Here is a 20,933-nt window from a genome sequence, read left to right as displayed (position 1 = left end):
GGGGATTGGACTGGTGCCTTCTGAATTATGCCAAAAGCAGCACACTAAGAGAAGAATATGGAAGTTCAGGAAGTCTGAAGGCTTCAAATTAAAATTCTATGTTGTCTGCTTCTTTGCAGGTCTTCTTTAGGAAGGGAAAGGTCCTCCTGGAAATGGGGAAGCAATCTGAGGCCCTGCTGCAGTTCCAACATTGCCTCACGCTGAATCCCAATTTTCATGCTGCTCAATATGAAACAGAAAAGGTATTTGTTTATTTTAAGTAATTTTATGTTCCTTTAAGGTGAAACTTTCTCAATGTGGCTTGTAAAACATAAAATGTGTGTGTGTAATACATACACACACATATATGTATATTACAGTTTACCTAGTTACAGATAGGTAGCCGTGTTGGTCTGCCATAGTCAAAACAAAAAAAATTCCTTCCAGTATCTGAAGAAGTGTGCATGCACACGAAAGCTCATACCAAGAACTGACTTAGTTGGTCTTTAAGGTGCTACTGGAAGGAATTTTTTTTGTTTTGACTATGGCAGACCAACACGGCTACCTATCTGTAACTGGAACTATGGAAGGCACCACATTGAGCCGCATGAAATGGAAGTCCATCAACCTCAGTGTATCTGAAGAAGTGTGCATGCACACGAAAGCTCATACCAAGAACTGACTTAGTTGGTCTTTAAGGTGCTACTGGAAGGAAATTTTTTTGTTTTGACTACAGTTTACCTAGACAACACTGTTAAAATGCACAATGGCCATTTGACAAAACAAAAAAAATTCCTTCCAGTAGCACCTTAAAGACCAACTAAGTTAGTTCTTGGTATGAGCTTTCGTGTGCATGCACACTTCTTCAGATACACTGAAACAGAAGTTTCCAGACCCTTCTATATAGTGAGAAGGTGGGGAGGGGTATTACTCAGAAGGGTGGTGGGAATGGGTGATTGGCAGATAGCTGTGATGAGCCTGTTGACGACTCTTAACGACTGCAATAGGTCTTACAGGAAAAAGCAAGGGGTGAGAAGGTGAAAAATGGCTTTGTCATGTATAATGAGATAAGAATCCAAGGTCTTTGTTCAGACCAGGTGTCTCCATGGTTTTAAGTTTGGTGATAAGTTGCAATTCAGCAGCTTCTCTTTCCAGTCTATTTCTGAAATTCCTTTGTAGTAAAACAGCTACTTTGAGATCTTGTATAGAATGTCCTGGGAGATTGAAGTGTTCTCCTACTAGTTTCTCTGTCTTGTGATTCCTGATGTCCGATTTATGTCCGTTTATTCTTTGGCGTAAGGTCTGGCCTGTTTGTCCAATATAGAGAGCTGAAGGACACTGTTGGCATTTGATGGCATAACACGGCTACCTATCTGTAAATGGCCATTTGAATTAGCTTCAGCTTAAATTTTGGGCATAAAGAATTGTTAGTGTTGGCATGTCTGACACTTTATTGCCTCCCAGCAAAATAACATGAGATTCTTCATCTGTTTGATCATGCAGCATTGCAGCCTCATGGTTGTGCCTACACGGACTGCTCAAAAACAAAAGATGGAGTATTCATTTTGATTGGCCGCAAAACCAAAGCTAAACTGGCACTTCCATGTTTACACTGCAAACTTCCCTCCCTTTGATGGCTTGAGCATGAAATAATGCTACAGGACCTTTTAATATAATCACAGCTTTGAACGGAAATATTTCAATAACGGCAGGCTCAAATGAGCCAGACATTAGTATTGCTAGGTGTTAAGAGTGTACAGTAATCTAGGCAATAGGTGCTGTGAGCATCTGTCATACTGTTTAAAACAGTTTAGCTCCTGCCATTATTATGGGTTAGGAGTAAAACACTCTGGTGAGGTAGTGTGACTGTTTGCATTTCAGAACAGTACACCATTTATGCTGACAGGGGACTTTAGTTCCTGGAGTGGAAATCCTCCAATAATTTGATTTCAGGTGGGTTCTTTAACTATAGCACTACAGTCAAATATATTAGTTAATGCATTTTGATATAAGTATAAGCTTCTGCCTTTACATCTAGTCTCATTGCATGCATATTTTTTTAAGGCATGTTATTAATGATTTTTTGGAGCTGCAGGAAAGAGTTTTTCTGTCCAGTGAAAGGGAAAGACTAAAAGAAAAACGGTAAAGGAACTGGCTTGAAGTCTTGTTTTAGTTGTGGCATCAAAGACTATTTTAATTTGCATTTAGCTAGCTTAGCAATTTTTGACTTAAGAAACTCTTAGTAAGAGAGATAATGGTATTTAAAAGCAAGTTCTACCTTGAAGTTTCTTTTCCTTTCAGAAATATAGTAACCTGCTTTCTTCTTCTTGCCAGATTCTCGCGAATGACGCCTCCCCTCTTCCAGGCACTGTTATGGAGCTGAAGAGTGATGCCAGTCAGAACTTGAAAGGGTCTAATTCAGGGAAAGAGCTAACTGCCCTTGTGTCTTTTGAAGGAGAACCCCTACAGGTAAGCAACATGGAGTGGCAGTACCAATTACAAGGCTAGCAGCAGCATGAAAGGGAGGCATGCATTTGAATATCACTTTCGATGGGTGTGCACATCATATAGACCACCTAACCAGCATGCATACAGTACAGTGTTTTAGTAATTTGCTCTTGGAAATTTTATTCCTGCGTTCTAAATCTGCCTCTTGAATGAGATTCTACCTTTTTGGGGAATTGAGGGTCTTAATAATAGAGTAAAGAAGTAGGCAACTGTTGTTGCAGACAACAACTTTAGATTTCAATAAAGCAAAACGTTAGACAAGAAATGTGGGGTTTGCATGTATGTGCTTTGCAGACTACAACTGTCTTTTTGTGTCTTTCTTCGCCCGTAGTCTTTTTGCTTGGTCTGCTCTGGAAAGGAGGTGTTTAAGAGGATGCTTTTCTTTATGAAATAGGATTTGAAGGGAAGAAAGGAAGTTTGGCTGGGAGAAGATGCTTCTGATCACAGCCAAGCAGCACTTTCCATACCAGAATGGTTGAGGAAGAAGTCCAATTCAGGTTTTTCAGCAGAGAAGGAAAGGGGTAAGGATATTAAAACAACAACAACAATGTTTAGAAGTCAGTATTATCTGGGGAAAACAAAAGGTGGCTACTTGAATCTTCATGGGAGTATGGTATCTTAACCACTATTCTCTAAACTGCAACCAGTCAATTTTTATAGCTTATATTAGGGTGCAAGGTCTTAATAGAGGAGCAGAGGTCCTGTCTACACAACATATGGCAGTGTTTGGATCTCATGATATGCCATTGTTTATTGTGATAGGAATAACCCTAGCCTTGCCTGGGGCTCACACACTCCCACTGGCTTGCTTGAAAAAGAGCCAGAAGTCCTACTCAACACAGATTGCAGCAAGTACTGGGTTCAGGGGTGGCTGGTGTGGTGACACTATGCAGCTGGCCAGGCATCGTTGGTGCTGCTTGGAGCAGGGCAGGATGGCAATGAGCTGAGGGTAATTGTGCACATTGGTGGGAAGGCCAGATTGGTTCTGCCCTTGCCACCCTGCCCTTTTTGCCACTGTGCTCTGCCCCACCACGACAGGTGTCATTGATGCTGCTTCCAGGAGGCTGTCTCCATAGTCCACGGTGTCTGCTCTTGACTGGGTCTGATGACACAGCATCCTATTTGGTGTTGTTGCAGGGAAGGGGGCATCATATTAAGTCAGGCTTCCTTAACCTCGGCCCTACACATGTTTTGAGACTACAATTCCCATCATCCCTGACCACTGCTCCTGCTAGCTAGGGATCATGGGAGTTGTAGGCCAAAAGTATCTGGAGGGCCGAGGCTGAGGAAGCCTGAGTTAAGTGTTGCAATTATGAGATGTCAGACACTACGCAGGGCAAGTTTGCGAAATGCTGTCAGGTGGCAGGTTGCTTCTGCAAATCCCCAAAGGCCATTTCACACATTATACCGAGGCATTCATTCATTCCTTTGATTTGTATGCAGGTTTTCCACACAAAAAAATCATGCTCAAAGCAGGTTGTAACAAATAAATAGGAATGCATTTGAAACAAACAATCCAAAACCAATTTCGTAACGACATAATAAAACAGTATCAAATATAACACACCAAAAACTACATTCCAATACTATAAATATAACAACATGCAGCTTCACAGTTTCAGCTTAGTCCTAGAAACACTCCTTCCATGATTTTATTCACGGTCCCTCTCCTGCAGAAGCTTCTTATAAGCCTTCAAAGGCAAATGGTGGAGTAGCTGGAAAAACCGCTCCCATGATGTTACTAGGTTTGCCACTAAGTTACTAGGTTTGCCACTAACTCCCATGATGTTACTAGGTTTGCCACTAAGTTCACATTCAGCAGGGATTCACTTTAACCCTCAGGTTTCTACCTAAAAATGTAAGGTGTGAGGGCACCATTTATTGATGCAGTTTCCCTTGTTGCTCAGGTGTAGCATGAGACCACTGGTCTGTGGAGGTACAAAGGCATGGGTTGTTCCAGTATGACTGTGATCATCATGTGCAAAGCAAAGCTGCCCTATGGACTTGAGGTGGGGTGATGTGTGGCATTCAGCATTTCTCTCTTGCTTTTTCTTTCACTAACAAAGATTTTGAAGAAGGGGCATCGGCAACAGAAGCCAAGTCAACCCAGGAGCATAAACCAGACTTTGCAGATCTCTTGAGTACTTCAGACTTGGAATGTTCTCTTTGCATACGGTCAGTTTCTAGAGTTGCTGGATAAAGGATCACCTGTGCACTTTGATGTGAGAACTTTGTGATCAGTCAACTGCTTCACATTCTAGCCAAAGCTTGAAAGGCGGAGAGTGGAATGCAATATATATAATGGGAGATGTGAAAATGACTGAAAAATTCAGGGCTTTTCATCAATGCAGATAAAAGTGTTGATAGCCATTTATTTAACAATTTATTAAAATACTTAACATGGCCTCCGTATACACGGGGCAATGCTTAACTAGGTTTTATTCAGTGTAGACCCATTAAATGGACCTAACTTTAGCATGTTCATTAATTTCAGGGGGTCTGCTATGAGTAAAACTTAGTTGAATTATCACCCATGATTTTGAGTCGGGATACATACCGTATTTTTCGCCCTATAGGACGCACTTTCCCCCCTCCAAAAATGAAAGGGAAATCTGTGTGCATCCTAGGGGGCAAATACAGGCTTTCGCTAAAGCTTGGAGAGCGAGAGGGGTCGGTGCGCACCGACCCCTCTCACTCTCCAGGCTTCAGGAAGCTATCAGCAAGCCTGGCGAGCCCGCGGGAGTTCCCGCAGGGCTCCCTAGGCTGCGGATAGCAGCCTGTCACCCGGCGCATGGGGCGCCCTGAAGCCAAGCGCCCCGTGCGCTGCACAGACATCCGCAGCGTGGGGAGCCCTTTGGGAGTTCCCGCAGGGCTCCCCACGCTGCGGATAGCAGCCTGCCGCCCGGCGAGCAGGGCGCCCTTAAGCAGGGCGCCCTTAAGCAGGGCGCCCTTAAGCAGAGCGCCCCTCGCGCAGGGCAGACATCTGCAGTGTGGGGAGCCCTGCGGGAGTTCCCACGGGGCTCCCCATGCTGTGGATAGCAGCCTGTCGCCCGGCTCATGGGGTGCCCTGAAGCCGAGCGCCCCGCGCGCCGGGCAGACATCGGCCAGCCCCACAAGCTCGGGGGACAGCTGGGAGGTGCAGCCCCACCATACCGCTGTTCCCTGACCTGGTTTTTTTGGGGGGGAAATAAAGGAATTTCCCCCCTTTATTTCCCCCCCCAAAAAAACTAGGTGCGTCCTACGGGACGGAGCGTCCTATGGGACGAAAAATACGGTACTTCATATATAACAACACACACACACAAATAATATAAAATTAGCCACCCTTATTTATTTATTTATAGATTAATATCTTGTTTTCTCTCAGTAGATAGTGCTTTAGACTGTAAACTGCCCTGTGATCATTAGATGAAGGGCGATATAGAAATTTAATAATAAAAATACAGAGAAACTGAGCAAAGCTGATCCCCTGCATCTCTGCCTACTTCTGCTGAGTTGTACGGAAGCATGAGGTTGGGCTCTGTGCTGGAGCTTTGTGAGATTTGGGTTCATTTGGATGTCCAATTAAACACACACCTTGTCTGCCTTTTAAAAAAAAAATATGAACCTTTTCCAGCCTTTCCTTTCCTCAGTCATCAAGGAAACGACAGGGAGAAACCGATGTGAATGATGCCCCTGTGCTGATCTCTTTCTCTCTCAGGATTTAAAAGCTTAATTCTCCCAAGCCTTGCCAAAAGGCTCATGGCCTGGGGGATTTATGCCTGTAATTAGGCAATATCCTTATTAGCAACTTTGTCACCCAGGCTTATCCACCTAAACTTTAGTTAAGGGAAATGAGATGACTGCATGCCAGTGCAGTTGAGGTGAGGCTTGGTGATGCTTCCTTCAAAATGGAAGAAGAACCAATGGGAAATGCCACATGCTGTCGAAGAAAATTCAGTGGCTCCTTGTGATGGCCTACAGTGCCTATTTCTCCTTGTTTCATAGCAAAGCAATTTCTTCTCATGAATGAGGGTGATGTTGTGCCTTATGAACTTCTGAAAAATTGACATTGAAAACATGGTTGGCTTGATACCAGGCCATGGACAGACAGACAGCAAGCCTTTCTCAGTTAGCTACCCCATGCCACCTTGGAACATTCTTGGATTGCCATCTTACCACATAAATGAGGTGGTGCATGATCTGTTGGGTGCACCAGTGGCTGGAACAGTCTGTGTCACAGTTAAAGTATGTGATATTTATTTTATTTTTACTTACAGTGGTACCTCGGGTTAAGAACTTAATTCATTCTGGAGGTCTGTTTTTAACTTGAGGTACCACTTTAGTGGGTGGCACTGTGGGTTAAACCACAGAGCCTAGGACTTGCCGATCAGAAGGTCGGTGGTTCGAATTCCCGCGATGGGGTGCGCTCCCATTGCTCAGTCCCTGCTCCTGCCCACCTAGCAGTTCGAAAGCATGTCAAAGTGCAAGTAGATAAATAGGTACCGCTTTGGCAGGAAGGTAAACGGTGTTTCCGTGCACTGCTCTGGTTCACCAGAAGTGGCTTAGTCATGCTGGCCACATGACCCGGAAGCTGTACGCCAGCTCCCTCGGCCAGTAACATGAGATGAGCGCCACAACACCAGAGTCGGTCACAACCGGACCTAATGGTCAGGGGTCCCTTTACTTTTACCTTTACCACTTTAGCTAATGGGGCCTCCCTCTGCTGCTGCACGATTTCTGTTCTCATCCTGAAGCAAAGTTCTTAACCCAAGGTACTATTTCTGGATTAGCGGTGTCTGTAACCTGAAGTGTCTGTAACCTGAAGCGTCTGTAACCCGAGGTACCACTGTATTTATTAAATTAGTAGACCGCCCTTCATCTGAGGATCTCAAGGCAGTTCACAACATAAAAATACAATAGGAAAACACCAAATACATATCGACCTGAATATAAGCTGCACTTTATTCCCAAATGAATTGCTTGATGTTATCAGGCAAAAAGAAAAAGCAAGTTTTATATAAATTCTTGGGATTTTCAGCAAACAGCAGATTTGTGCACATACACACACAACGTGCAAACACGACTCTTGGAAGACAGTGAAGCATAACACACAGTACTCCTTTCCCCATAACAATGTAATGATCTGTACTAGAGATTTTTCATTGTTAAGAAATAAGTCCCTATATATCAGTCATCAAAAATTAGCAATGTGGCTTCAACTACCAAACTTTCTGCAAATGGACATATTTTTTGGTACATTAAAAAAACAAAACACAACTTAGCCTTGTCTGTGATTCTGCTTGGGAATTCTCTTGCCACCTGAATTTTTCACGTTCCCTTTCTTCCCTTGGTTTTTCTGCAGAATGTTCTATGAGCCTGTGACCACACCTTGTGGCCATACTTTCTGCAAAGAATGCTTGGAGCGTTGCCTAGATCATAGACCCAACTGTCCACTTTGCAAACAGAGCCTCAGAGAGGTAAGAGAAATCTTGCAGGATGTGTGCATAATGGAGGAAAAGGAAGGTCTGGATTTGTGTTTAATTTAACCTGAATTAGAGCTTTTCTTTGTGCTTGAGGGGAAAAGATCATTGTAGATTCTATCACTGTGAGTAGGTGATGGCATTTATTCAATTCCATTGTTGACCTGGATAATTGTTAGAAAAAGCAGCATGTTACTTAAGTGAAATCATGACAGGTGCAGTGCTATGGTAGAAATCGCTGCACCTGCTTTCTTGCTAGGATCATCAGACCAAAAGGTACTTGGCTCTTCTCCAAGTGCTAAATCAATGCGGGTTTGTTGAATATTGCCAGGTATGACTTGCATAGATAATTGTTGATTAAATGGAAACATTATATTTGCATTAGATGTGGAAATGATTAAATAATGCTTTCAGCCTCCAATTAAGAGGGTCCTCTGAGCCACAGGTTTATTGCAGAGCAGATGACATTATTGAAATGGGAAATCACATAACACATCCCATGATGGAGAAGGGTCAATAGCAGAAACAAGCAAACTGGCCTCCTGTGAACAGGTAGCAAAGTAATGGAATAGGAAAGCTAATCTACAGACACGAGGCAAATACAGTCCCCCCCCCCCACACCTTGGAAACATCAGCTTAAGTTATTATATGGATGCTATAGATATGGTTTCTGTGGGCCATATCCTGCATAGGGAGAGGTCCCTCCCCCCATGCAACAGGATTCACATGAAGAAAAGAAGCAGTTGACATGATGAGTGAACAATAGCTGTAATTTCCTGCTTAAAGGAAGCAATTAAGGAAGACATTGTCATATCACTTCAGAGGTAGGCTGCCTTATACTGGTGAGACCATTTGCCTACCTTGATCATAGAAGAGTAGAGTTGGAAGGGACCCCCATTATCATCTAGTCCAACCCCCTGCAATGCAGAACTATTCCGCTATCTCATACAGGTATTGAACCTGCAACCTTGGCATTATTAGCACAACGCTCTAACCAACTGAGCTATCCAGGACCAGTATTATCTACAGTGACTGGCAGTGGTTCTCTAGGTTGTCAGGCAGTAGTCTCTCCTACCTGGAGATTCTGGGGATTGCAGATGCTTTGGCCCTGAGCTACAGCCTTGCCCTGATTTAATTCCACAGAGTAAATGCTCCCACACCTCGGTTTCCATATTCTCTCCTTCCTCTACCTGAGTTTTGTGCTTTCTAGACTTACACATAGACAGGAGCAGCTCACCCTGTGGGCTGGAACCACAGCACTAGCCTCTTGGCAGCAGCGCCACTGCTGTTTACTAGGAGGGGTGGGTTGATATCCATGTCAGATTTGCTCTGCTGCTGTAGTCATGCAGCCCTGACCTTTCCACCACTTTGCCCCTCCCAGTAAGTGGCAGTGACAGGAGGTTATTGCTGCAGCTCTGCCTCACTTGGGCGAGGCCCTCCTGATAGTAGATACTGGTTTGTTCATTATGAAAGCCAGAAGAAAGAAGGCTGTGATGTGTGTTGACTCTAAGTTCTTTTCTTTTTTAAAATTCTAGGTAGCACAACATAGACTCTGTTAATAAGAGGGAACTGATCTCAAATAGTGGCAATATCAAACATGAAAAAGGCACATGCCTTTCTCCTTCAAATTGGGTTTGGAAGCCCTGTAGATCTTTGTTTGAAAACATGCTAACCTGGAATTCGGTTTCTGGTGTTGGGATGTATCTGATTTGTGGTCTTGGCTGTCAAAACTTAGATAATTACATTCTGTTAAAAAAAAGAAAAGAAAAACCATTCTGTTGTCTAGTAAAATGCACAAGGACCTATACCTCTCAAAAAAGAAGCCTTCCTCAACCTTGTTTCACCCATCATCCCCAGCCAGTATGGCCAATGGTCAGGGATGATGGTAGTTCCTGTCCATGGACATCTAGGGACCCAGGGTTGGGAGAGCCTACTTGAAATGGTGAATCCTTAATACATGCCATAATGATTTTCTTCCTCATAAAATGAAAGTGATGCCTTTGGGAATCAGATGTGGGGAGAGTGGGATTAAAGCCAGGTCCTCTTCCTGGGCTTGCCATAGGCATCTGGTTAGCCCCTGTGAGAGCTGGATGCTGGACTAAATGGGCCTTTGCCGTGATCCAGCAGGACTCTTCTTATGATGTTATGGTTTCTTCCAGTACCTGAGAGCTGGAAAATACAACACCACTCTTCTGCTGGAGGAGCTCATGATGGCTGTCTTCCCTTTACAACTTGCAGACAGGAAACGCGTCCACCAGGCTGAAATGGCAGAACTTTCAAAGTAAACAGAGACTTTTGCTTTCTGTTTTGTAGTGTCAGGGCTCAGGTCAGGCGTAGGTGAGCAATAAAACGACAGATCTCCAGAAGTCAGTAAAGTTAACTCTTTATTCAAAGTGAAACGGAAGCACTCTGGCCTAATACTCCCAGCAACCCTTCTCTGCAGGGCTTTCCCAGTTGAGGCAGGTGTGAGGCCTGAAGGACCCCACTTTCCCAGTGTCCACTAATGCTCCTCCCCCCCGGTCTTTCCTAAGCAGTCTCAAACTTCACCTGCACACGACTGATTTCTGCTCAGCCTGCTTCATTTCCCCACATGTCCTAGGAGATCAAGGGGAGTTGTGTGGAGCTGGAGTCTCCTGGGCTTCTTCAGTGTCCTGCCTCCTAGCCCCACACCTCTCCAGCCCCCTCTTCTGTATCAGAGTCTGAACTGTCCTCTGCCCCCGACTCTTCCTGCTCAGTAAGCTCTGTTATCTCCCCAGCATATGGCCCTTCCTCCTCCTAGGCTGCTCTTCCTCTTCTCCCTCATCGTTGGTCACTCATCGTTGGCCCACCACCATTCCCCTGGCTCTGAGCTGTCTTCCCATGAGGGGTTCCCCATGGTGGCCCTGCAGCTGCCTGCATTCATCCACTTCTCTGGTTGGTCTTAAACAATTGCTTCCACCCCCAAAGTGCCAATGCTGCTGGATAGGCCCATTTAGCGGGAGGAGGATATGGGAGAGCAGTGGCTCCATGGCTGTAGCAGTGCTTGGGGCCTCAAGCAGTGTTGGGCTCTGGCAGCAATGCTTCGTGAGGGCCTAGTGTCTCAGGAATCAGATAAGATAGGTAGCAGTTCCAGTGGGCCCTGCCAGGGCAGCTAGACCCCAGAAAATGTGAAAGGTGTGAAAAGGACGTGGAAGTGAAGAGTAAGGGAGAGGATCAGTCTTCCCTATTCCTTTGGCAATGACTCCCCTTCACAGCTGCCTAGATTCATTTTGTGTGAGAGAGCTTGTGCCGCATCTCTAAGTTGTATAACTGTACATGTGGAGCATACACCAATTTGGCACTCTCCAGATGTTTTGGACTACAACTCCCATCATTCCTGATGGGAATTGTTGCCTGAAACATCTGGAGAGCTCCAATTTAGCGAATTATTCACATGTGCACACGCACAAGTAGAATTTATTTTAGCCACACTAAGAGCATGTAATTATGCTTCTTTCTCCTTCCTTCTGCAGCTTGACTAAGAATATCCCAATCTTTGTGTGCACAATGTCCTTTCCAGGCATTGTGTGTCCCCTTCATGTGTTTGAGCCTCGCTACCGCCTCATGATGCGAAGGTGTCAGGAAACTGGCACAAAGATGTTTGGCATGTGTATGTATGAGAATGGGAAGAGGTAAGTGGCAGAGAGATCCTGGCAGAGTGGCACTGATATCTCTAATCCCTTTATTGAACTTTAGTTGAAATTCCTGTATCGCAAGGGGTTGGACAAGATGACCCTAAGGTCCCTTCCGACTCTACAATTCTACAATTCTTTTATTCTATGACACCATCTCAATATTGGTTTCCTTCTCTTCAGTTTTGCTGATTATGGCTGCATGCTGGAGATTCAGAAGATAGCATTTCTACCTGACGGACGCTCTTTAGTGGATACCATAGGCAGACGGAGGTTCCATGTTTTGAGACGTGGGCATAGAGATGGCTACCACACTGCAGATATTGAGTATCTGGATGATGAGAAGGTGAGTAAGGTGCCCCATGTAGCTTATGGCTACAGCAATTGTAACACCGAATAGGACAGAGGCAATAAAGTGGTGTCTCCTCCATTGGCCGTATAACTTATGCGCCAGCTTTGGTGATGGGGTGTATGTGGCAGGCATTCATTTTACTGAGTTACTAAATCATTGCAATGACAGGTGCACTTTGTTGATTGAAAGTTCTGTGCAGGAGAAATACAAAACTAGTAGGGCTGTCAACCAATTAAGGAACTTGAGCTGATGTGTTAATCTGCCTTTCAACTGATTAATCAAATTAAAATTTCAGACACACAAACGTGCCCGTTTAGGATACTGATGGATGTGGGAGAGCCAATTTATTGTTAGAAGGAAAGGCCACAATTCAGTGCGGATAATAGGAGACATCTTTGAAAACTAAAATAACCTCAAAAAGGAGAGAAGAAAGCAGGGCATTAACTCTCAGCTTCACCAGCTAAAATTTTCCCACTGCCAATTAGTTACCTAAAGATTTAGTTGACATCCCTTTAAATCAAGGCCTTGTTGTTCGTACAGAGCTTTTCTCCCTCTTTCCGCCCTTCTTATCCTTCCCCTTCCCCTTCTCCATCACCTCCACTTCTTTTGTTCTTCCATCTGCTGCTCTCTCTGCAAAGGTGGAAGGAGAAGAACTGGCTGAGCTTCAAATTCTTCATGACTGCACATACCAGCTAACTCAGAGATTTTATGAACATGGAGACACCACCTTCAGACAGCTTTTGATGCACCATGGACCTCTTCCTGAGAAAGAGGAAGATATACAGGTATTGGCGCTTTCTCTCTCCAGGCTCCTAGAAATGGGAGCTGTCCAGATTCAAAAGCACAGTGTACTAGTGAAACAGAGGGAAGGGTCAGAATAGGAGAAAAGTACCTAATGATACAGACACTCTCGCATCCCATTCTGTTTCTCTTTTTGCTGAAAAATCATGGGAGATCCAGTCTTGTTAGATCTGGATGCTTCAACAATGTGCAGAGTGACTTGCACTGGCATGCATCCTATTTCCTGCAATCCCACCCTAAGAGCCTAATAGAGCATATACACTGTAGGTTTGCACTGGCCTAGCTGCCTTTCCAATGGGCAAAATACTCACAGGATTCTACATATAAGATGCGTGGACCATTTATTAGATAACATAATAAGGTGAGGAACCAGTAGATGTATGGCACTCGTGGATAAAAGCAGCATTGACTTGCATTACTACAAGGCTAGTTTTAAAAGCATTGAAAAAAATTACCGCAGTTCATGGAGTTGTGTTGGTTTTGGCCCCTCATCTCAAACTCCCCTTTAGTGAAGTGACAGCTCGTTGACTCAGCCTAACGGGGATACTAATAGCCCAGGCCATTGTTAATGTTATGCTTTTCACACTGTTGAACTGGCTGTGCCTATGGCGATGCAAATGGCCTGCTGCCAAGTTTAGCAACAGCCTTGTTTTGAAAGAGCTCAGGAACAGTGCGATCATTTGCATCCTGTGATTAATCTGTTCCATCTTCTTGCTGGCTTGCCGAGATGCAGGAAGTTAAGAAATAGCCTTACTGAGATCAGTGGACTGTCTCAAAGACCAGTAGCCAATCTCTACAGGCACCTGCCAATCTTGGCTAAATTGTGTGGGGAAAGAACACAATAACAGTGAAGGAATGAGGCGAAGATAAGACTTGATCCAGCGTGATCAAGTGTTGAATTTCTGTTTGTATACCAAATAAGACTTGTCTATATATTAAAGCACCAAACATCTCCTCCAGTTCCTTTACATCGGCCTTTCCCACTGTGGTCCTCCAGGTGTTGTTGAACCACAACTTCCATCAGTCCCAGCTTTACATCATAAGATTTTCAGAGCAGCCTGCCATTATGGATAAACTGATGCTTTGTTCTATGTACCTTAACTGTGGGAATGGAAAATTTGGTCCACTTGTTAACTTGCTACCCAAGGCCACTAAAGTAACTTTTGACCCCAACCTTGAACTTTAGACCACAATATGTAATCTTTAGGCATATTTGATCAGCCAAGAACAATTTTACAGAAAACTAAGCTCTTGCATTGGTCTCTCAAGGGACATGGGATGAATCAAAATATTTGTTTTCTTTCCCAAATTTATTTCTAGAGCATATGTTTAAAATATGTGCACACTGCTAAATAGATAAATGGGTCTATTTACAAGCTTTTCTTATGGCTTCCCAAGAGACATTGCCTAAATTTATTGCCTGGGAACTAAGCAGGTTTTTTAAATTACAAAAAAGGAATAGGAAAAAGGAACTATTATGGTATTTTATTTTTTGAGCATGTGGTTCATTGTTTCGTTACTAGTTGTTTTTTTTAGTATGTCAAGTAAAAAGGGTGCTAAGCAGTTTAAGATTGTTCACTGTTTAAATTCATGCAAAATTTTAAAAAGTAAACTTTTTAAATGCAATACATCCATTAAATATGAACTTTTAATGCATATTTCCCATGAAAGTAAACTTTAATTCTTTTGATGGGAAATGCAGATTGCAGTATTGGTTGTGTGATTTCCTAGAGAAAGGCTACTTAATATTTGGTCAATGGACAGTCGTTGGAGGGCTTCTGTTTCCATATCCATGGAACCAATACACTGTCATCCCTATTCATGCATTTTCCACAAGATGCTTCATCTTGGGCTGTGCAGCAGAAGCAAGAAGAGAAGTCTGCAGAAGGATTTTCTACCTGATGTATTTTTAAAAATCCTGGAAGTGAAGGACTTTCCAAATCAGTCCTGCAGCTATTTTCTAATTCATGGTAGTAGTGGGTGGGCTTCTTTGCACTGCTAGTTCTTCTTATTAAATGAGTGCACAATCTATGTACCTGTGTACACAAATAGGTGAGCTGTACCAATCAACTTGCATATTTTTTCATACAAACACTTGTACATATATAGAGACAGTTTGTTCCTTCATTCAGTATAGCATGTGAAGAAGCCTGTTAATTTGGGTAGATTCTTTTGTCAAATTCTACCCAGTTGGTTGGTTAATTAATTAAAGTACAGGAATTATTATCTTGTTGAACAGCACAAAACCTGCATATCTTTATTCTGAAGCAATATGGAAGTAGGAATTACAGCTCTGAAAGAAGGAACTCTTTCCTATCCTCAGGAGTTCTCAGCCCTTATCCTGATCTTAAGTGGGGAAGGGGCACATTGGGTTTGGTTCCTGTTGTTATTTTTGGTTTGGTTCCTGACGTTATGTTCCCCCTTACTGTTCTTATTTAGATAATTTCTAGGCATCCTTTCAATATAGTATTCCCAGAGCAGCATACAACCAGTGAGATGCTTACATTGAAAAGGCGTAAGAACGAAACAAAGATAAAAAGCACAGAAACAACAGCTGTATGTTTCTGAAGAGTAATATCATAAAATTAATTGAAGGATTCTATTTATTTAAGAAATTTATGTCAGAAGCTCATGGGGTGGGCTTACAGCTTAGTAACATAATAAACAAGACAAGATGCATACATCAGCCATCACTGTTGCAGGTGGGGAATGCAGACTAATTAGCCAAAGAAGGAACAATCCCTTTATGCTACTTAACATACCTTGGTGTTGCCAGATTCGTTGCCCTTAGTTACTGCAACAGAACAGGCCATAACTGATTCCTCCATGAAGTGAGATGGAACCCCTAGCACAATGAGTTAATGTATTTTCCCTTGTTTTCTCACAAGGCATCTCCAGATGGACCAGTTTGGTGTTGGTGGCTTATCTCCATCTTGCCCCTTGACTTGACCCGTAAATTGACGATCTTTTCTGAGACCTCCCTGAAGGCTCGTCTCACTCAACTGAAGCATATTCTGAATGTCATTCTGGAAAGTCGTGACTACAACAGCTAATTCTCAAGCCTCATTCCCAAGAGAAGTTGTGTGCGTATGCATATATATATATATATATATATATATGCAGAAACAAAGTGGGTTTTTGCTGTATTCACCTACCAGTTTTCTTTCTGGGGTTGGGGTAAAGCCTTAACCTGTTCTTCTATTTCTTTATTTCTTCTGTGTGTTTCAGTTACTTCTTTTCATTGTAGAACTGACCAGCAATAGGCCATGAACCAGATAACTGAAACTGTTGTGCAATAGTAGCAAGATTCAATAGCAAAGATGTACCGTCCACAGGAAATATCCCTTGAAAGACTTTCAGTTGGCCTTGTTGGGTCTAAAAGAATGCAGTGATCTAGATGTGAAATCTGTCCAAGAAACCTGACTACCATTGTGCTAAGTGAAGAAACGTCTGAGCAACTACATCCCTTGAAAGCAAAAACCAAAACCCCACCATGAATGCTAGGACTTCCTGGGCTTTGTCCTCTTATGTCATTTAATGATGCTTGTGTACAATTATTCAAAGCTCTACAAAATGTATATTGTGTATATTGTGCCATTTCTTCAACTTAAGCAATCTGCTTGAAGTTACAGAGTAGGATAGAGAAAGACAGGATCAATACAGGTATCTGTATTTTCTTTTCTTCAGTTGTTACCTCAGAAGGGAGCGACTTTCCTCAAGGCCACAATGCAGGAGCAAAGGGTTAAAGCCTCTCCCTTGCACCTCAGCCTCAATTCAAATTGCACCCCTTAACCCTGCTAGCTGCATTTTAACTAAAGAAAAATTATGTGGGAGAATACACCACAGGAGTCATGTGTGGCTTGGCCCTTAAGACATTGTGAAGAGAAGAAAACTGTGGAGAACAAGGGTATAGCAGGGATAGAGAAATTGTGGACCTCCCAATGTTGTTGGACTGGAACTCCCATTAACTGTAGCTAGTGTGGCCAATGGTCAGGGAATATTAGCAACAATAGCCAAAGATTCCCCACCCCTGCTGTAGTCATGTGATAACCCCCCCCAACTACTTCTACATAATGTGGAAGTAACACTCCAAAGCGGTATAATTTGGGAAAGGCTGTTCACGAATAAAACAATGTAACTTCTAAAAGGTGACTCCAGAGAGATTTGAAGAAGAAAATTTAAATTCTGGAAATCACTTCTACGGAATGGAGCAAAGAACTAAAACAGTTGCTGTGGTCTAACATGTATTGGCCAAGAATCACCCTACATTTCAGAGCATCAACCAACAAGGCTAAGGCTTCAGCTCTGTTGCACTGCCTAGTTATTGTGTGCCTTGCTAGGCAATTGCATGAAATACAAAAACACCTTGAAATGCCCGCTGATTATGAGTGTTTGTAACCAAGGCACTACTTCATCTGATGTGGTAGGAGATGGTCACATAAATGTATCCAGTATAGGAATCTGCTTTGCAAGCTATGAGAGGTCATGCATTTTGTTGGTCTTTTAAAGTGCTACAGGCCTCTTACCTACATAGAAGATGGGAATGTTGTGATGCTGATAATATCAAGGTTGCAGGTTGGATATCTGTAAGGGACAGCTGCATATTCCTTCATTGCAGGAGGTTGGACTAGACTCTCATGGTCCCTTCAAATGCTACCATTCTATGATTAACAATTATTAGGCCAAATCAGTGCTTTTCTTCTAGAAAAAAAGGTGCTGATGGTGTGTACCCTTCAGTACCCTCAGAGAAAAAGCACTTGGCAGAATGACCTCAACTGCTACCCAACTGAAAGACATAGATGTGAGGAATGAGCAACAACGCATGGTGTGCTTGATTACAACTGTCCTGTTATTGACGTCTCCAGATTTCTAGCTCTGTTGCCTTTTCGTTGACCTTAAATTCTTTCCCAATGACATCGAATAATAGTGTTAGGTACAGGGTACAGGTCCTCTTATTTAGAAAGAAGAATTAAGACTTTATTGTAGGCAGGTGAACCTTCTGTTCAGAAAACCCCAACAAATTATTTTGACAGATTCTCCAATAATTGCCACATTACAATTAGCAATGCACATGTTCACCATCTCCTGGGCAACCACAATCCTTCCTACTAGGTTCATCTGCCCAACCACCTGGTAATAGGATAGGAATGATTCAAAGAGAAAGGAGGGAACTTGCTGAAAATCCCCCAAGCAAATCAGTATGATGACAATATGTCAGGAAATGGTTTCCGTCTTGAGTCAAGTTGAGGGCACTGTTATATGAATAAAGAGGGTGGTGTAAGTCAAATTTTATTTTATTAACTCGTTTCCTCTCTGCCAGGCTTATCCTGGCTCAACGGGCAGTAGCCCTGCTCCTAAATGGAATTTGGGACGGGGCTATAGTTCCACCAGCTCCCTACACTTAGGATTGCTCTGCTTATCAGGGAGTGCCAAGCTACTAAGCTTAACTTAGGGAGTGCCAAGCTACCAAAATGCCTATGGGTGCGAGTTTTGGGCCTTGTCTAGCTTTTCTCCATATTTGTTACCTCTGCTTTCTCACAGGATGCAAGTGTCTCACAGTCTGGAAGCTTCTGAATCTGGAATCTGTACTGTGTCTAGAAGGTTTAGTATACAGACTTGAAAGGCCATCATGTTAGCTCCTAGAAAGCATAAGTCTGAGCAGTTCTCTGCTTATCCTGGACTTTGTATGAATGAGTCAAAGTGGTTTTGCCTTTGCCTGGCTGCTTTCCCCTGGAAAACCTGCTCTTTAGTACTAAATTGGAGCAAATGGCAATCCGCAGAAAACCTGATTGCCGTTTCTTCCAATCCATTGCTAATCCGTAGGTTTTCCCAGGGGAAAGGGGCAGGGTAAACATAAGTGTGAATGAGCCCTTTGTTCTTAAAAACACAAGGAGAAGAAAACCAGTACTTTAAGTTACCATTGTAATTATTTATTTTTCATTGCCTGCTTAAACATCACTGCAAATGTTTTCTTTAATGGATTGCAAAGGAACAGAGAACATCAACATTGTCTAGTGTCCTGAATTTTTCTGTGGTGGGTGGCTAGGCTGGTTCTTTTTTCATCTTGAATTTCATCCTGTATTTATTTGGTAGCATCTGGAGAGATATTATTTACTTTATAAGCCGTGCAGCATTTTGACATGGTTCTCCAGCCAATCACAGTATCTGTCCCATTAGCTAAAAGTCCTAAGTCAGGATAAGTGATATTTATTTATAGAGTATAATTGAGATTCCGCAGCCTCGCTGCCTGTTTTGTCATGCTGGCATCAGCTGTTTATTTCTTTCAAATGTCTTGTTCTAAAGCATTTGAGTCGAGCCCATTCTTCTGTACAATGTGCCTCATTAAGGGGAATAATAAGCTTCTGCAACCAAAGATGTTAAATGATGCTTAAAAGGGATGGGGCAAAGTTGGGTTCTTGAAATCAGTACTAGTTTTTTTTCAACATGTAAAAATAAAATAAAATCCTCTGGTTCATTTCGAGTATCTAGGAAGTTTGTATGATAGACACTTTAACTCTGACTTCCCAGGGGCATTTTCATACACGGAGGTGTCAGTGTAACAGCTCGCTAGCCTCAACCTTCAGTCTTTTTGTACATGGCAAGCCAGTCTGTGTGGGGAACTGCTGTCCGTCCTGCCCCATGTGGAGCAGTCTCTTCTTCAAAGTTGGCTGCTTGGCCTTTGCAGTCCAACCTTGTGTCTCCACAAGGAGGGGGGAAAAAGGGAGCCAATTAGCATTGGAGTCTTATGGGTGCTAGGCTGTTCACGTGGCCTTGGAATTATGGGTAAGGAGAAGTGAGGCTATCCCAGCAATGGAGTGGGAACAGGGTGAATGCTTCTTTTGTATATATATATCCCTGTTATGGAAGGGATTTGCTGCTGCTGCTGCTTGCTTCACATGCTATAGGAAATGGAAATATGAAGGGAGTGTTTAAAGCCACTGACAAACGCACAAGTTTTTTCTTAACTGGAAAGTGCCTTTTTTCAGGGTGGAGCTACTTCAGAGCCAGGCCAGGTTGAAGGAAGAGAGGGTGGCAGCGGTTGTTTTACTGACCCTCTGGCAGTTAGGATTTCTCAAACTGCATAGTCAACCAGCAGATATACTCATCCTGCTTGTGTGTGTGTGTTTTAACCCCACATGGACTTCCTTGCTTCCCTCTTTTCCCCCAAGTCTGTAAATGTGGGTGTGGATAGTATTTAAAATGTGTTTGTGTGCTCTCTCTTCATTGCAAGGTTATTACTTAGAGAAACTGAGGCTGTGGTCCTATATACAGTTACCCAGGAGTAAGTCTCATTTAATTCAGTGAGACTCACTGCTGGGAAAGTGCATTTCGGATTCCACTGTAAGTGAGCTGTTTATTTTACCTGGTAGAAAATGTGTTAGGGAATTATTCCACTCCGAATTCATTTGAATTTGTATCTTTTTATTTCCTGCTGGTCTAATTATTATTATTATTTTCTTATCAAACTAATAAACTTTTGTGTTTTTGAGCACAGCGTTTGTGTCTACTTGGATCTATCCGAGGTTCATATATTTCACAGGAATTGCCTTAAGGATTCTCTAGCTTTCAGCTGTAAAGAGATACAAAAAGACCCCTCCTCCTTGCAGTTCCAATCACTTGGGTATTTATGCTCTCATAATTGGGGAGGCAGTACACAGATACATGAAAAAGTTGTATCTTGGCCTGAAGTATTTTCAAGTGAAGCATGGTGGAAGCTAACAGAGTAATGTGGTATACAGGAAAGCCGTGGGCAGGATTCATCTATCCAGCTCTGAGCAAGGACTTCAACTTGTGCAATGGGGCTCCCCCCCCCTCGCTCCCCTGCATCCTCTGATACTGGCTTGGGGGATATTGACTCTCTCCCCCCTCTCCCCTGCACATTCCCTCTTGGCCAAGTCTCTAGGGCAAGGGTAGTTAATGTGATGCACATGTGATGCACATCTTCTATGTCTCTGATTTTTGGCCACACTAATAGGGGCTGATGAGTGTTGCAGTCCATCAAAATCTGGAAGGCATTATGATGTCCACCCTTGCTCTCTAGGGGGTTGCATATCAGTGGTTGGTAGGCTTGCCACACATCAGGAAAATTTCTGACATGTCCTGTTTTTCGGGTGTAAAAATGGCTTCAGGGGAATAAAGGGTTTCTCCCCCAAGTCTGATTGGGGGGGAGGGGGTTACTAT

The 20,933-nt window shown here is 43.1% G+C and overlaps 1 protein-coding gene across 3 annotated transcripts in view; it reads left to right on the top strand.

Moving 5' to 3' along the window:
- LOC310839799 (LON peptidase N-terminal domain and RING finger protein 1-like) overlaps positions 1–20,241 on the top strand; it is a 36,945-nt gene extending 16,704 nt beyond the window's left edge. For all 3 annotated transcript variants that reach the window (XM_083728736.1, XM_083728734.1, XM_083728735.1), the window contains exons 3-12: positions 120–242; positions 2,314–2,448; positions 2,882–3,008; positions 4,554–4,662; positions 7,832–7,946; positions 10,109–10,230; positions 11,441–11,599; positions 11,783–11,945; positions 12,590–12,736; positions 15,641–20,241. In XM_083728736.1, the coding sequence (XP_083584862.1) occupies positions 120–242; positions 2,314–2,448; positions 2,882–3,008; positions 4,554–4,662; positions 7,832–7,946; positions 10,109–10,230; positions 11,441–11,599; positions 11,783–11,945; positions 12,590–12,736; positions 15,641–15,805 (1,365 nt within the window). In that variant the 3' untranslated portion in view covers positions 15,806–20,241. The remainder of the gene's footprint in view (positions 1–119; positions 243–2,313; positions 2,449–2,881; positions 3,009–4,553; positions 4,663–7,831; positions 7,947–10,108; positions 10,231–11,440; positions 11,600–11,782; positions 11,946–12,589; positions 12,737–15,640) is intronic.
- Positions 20,242–20,933: the final 692 nt, after the last annotated feature.

Source organism: Podarcis gaigeae (assembly GCF_964106915.1).
Source record: "Podarcis gaigeae genome assembly, chromosome: 2".
In the NCBI taxonomy this organism is placed as follows: Eukaryota; Metazoa; Chordata; class Lepidosauria; order Squamata; family Lacertidae; genus Podarcis; species Podarcis gaigeae.
The sequence above is the reverse complement of the archived record's forward strand: the minus strand, read 5'-3'. Positions and strand labels throughout refer to the sequence as shown.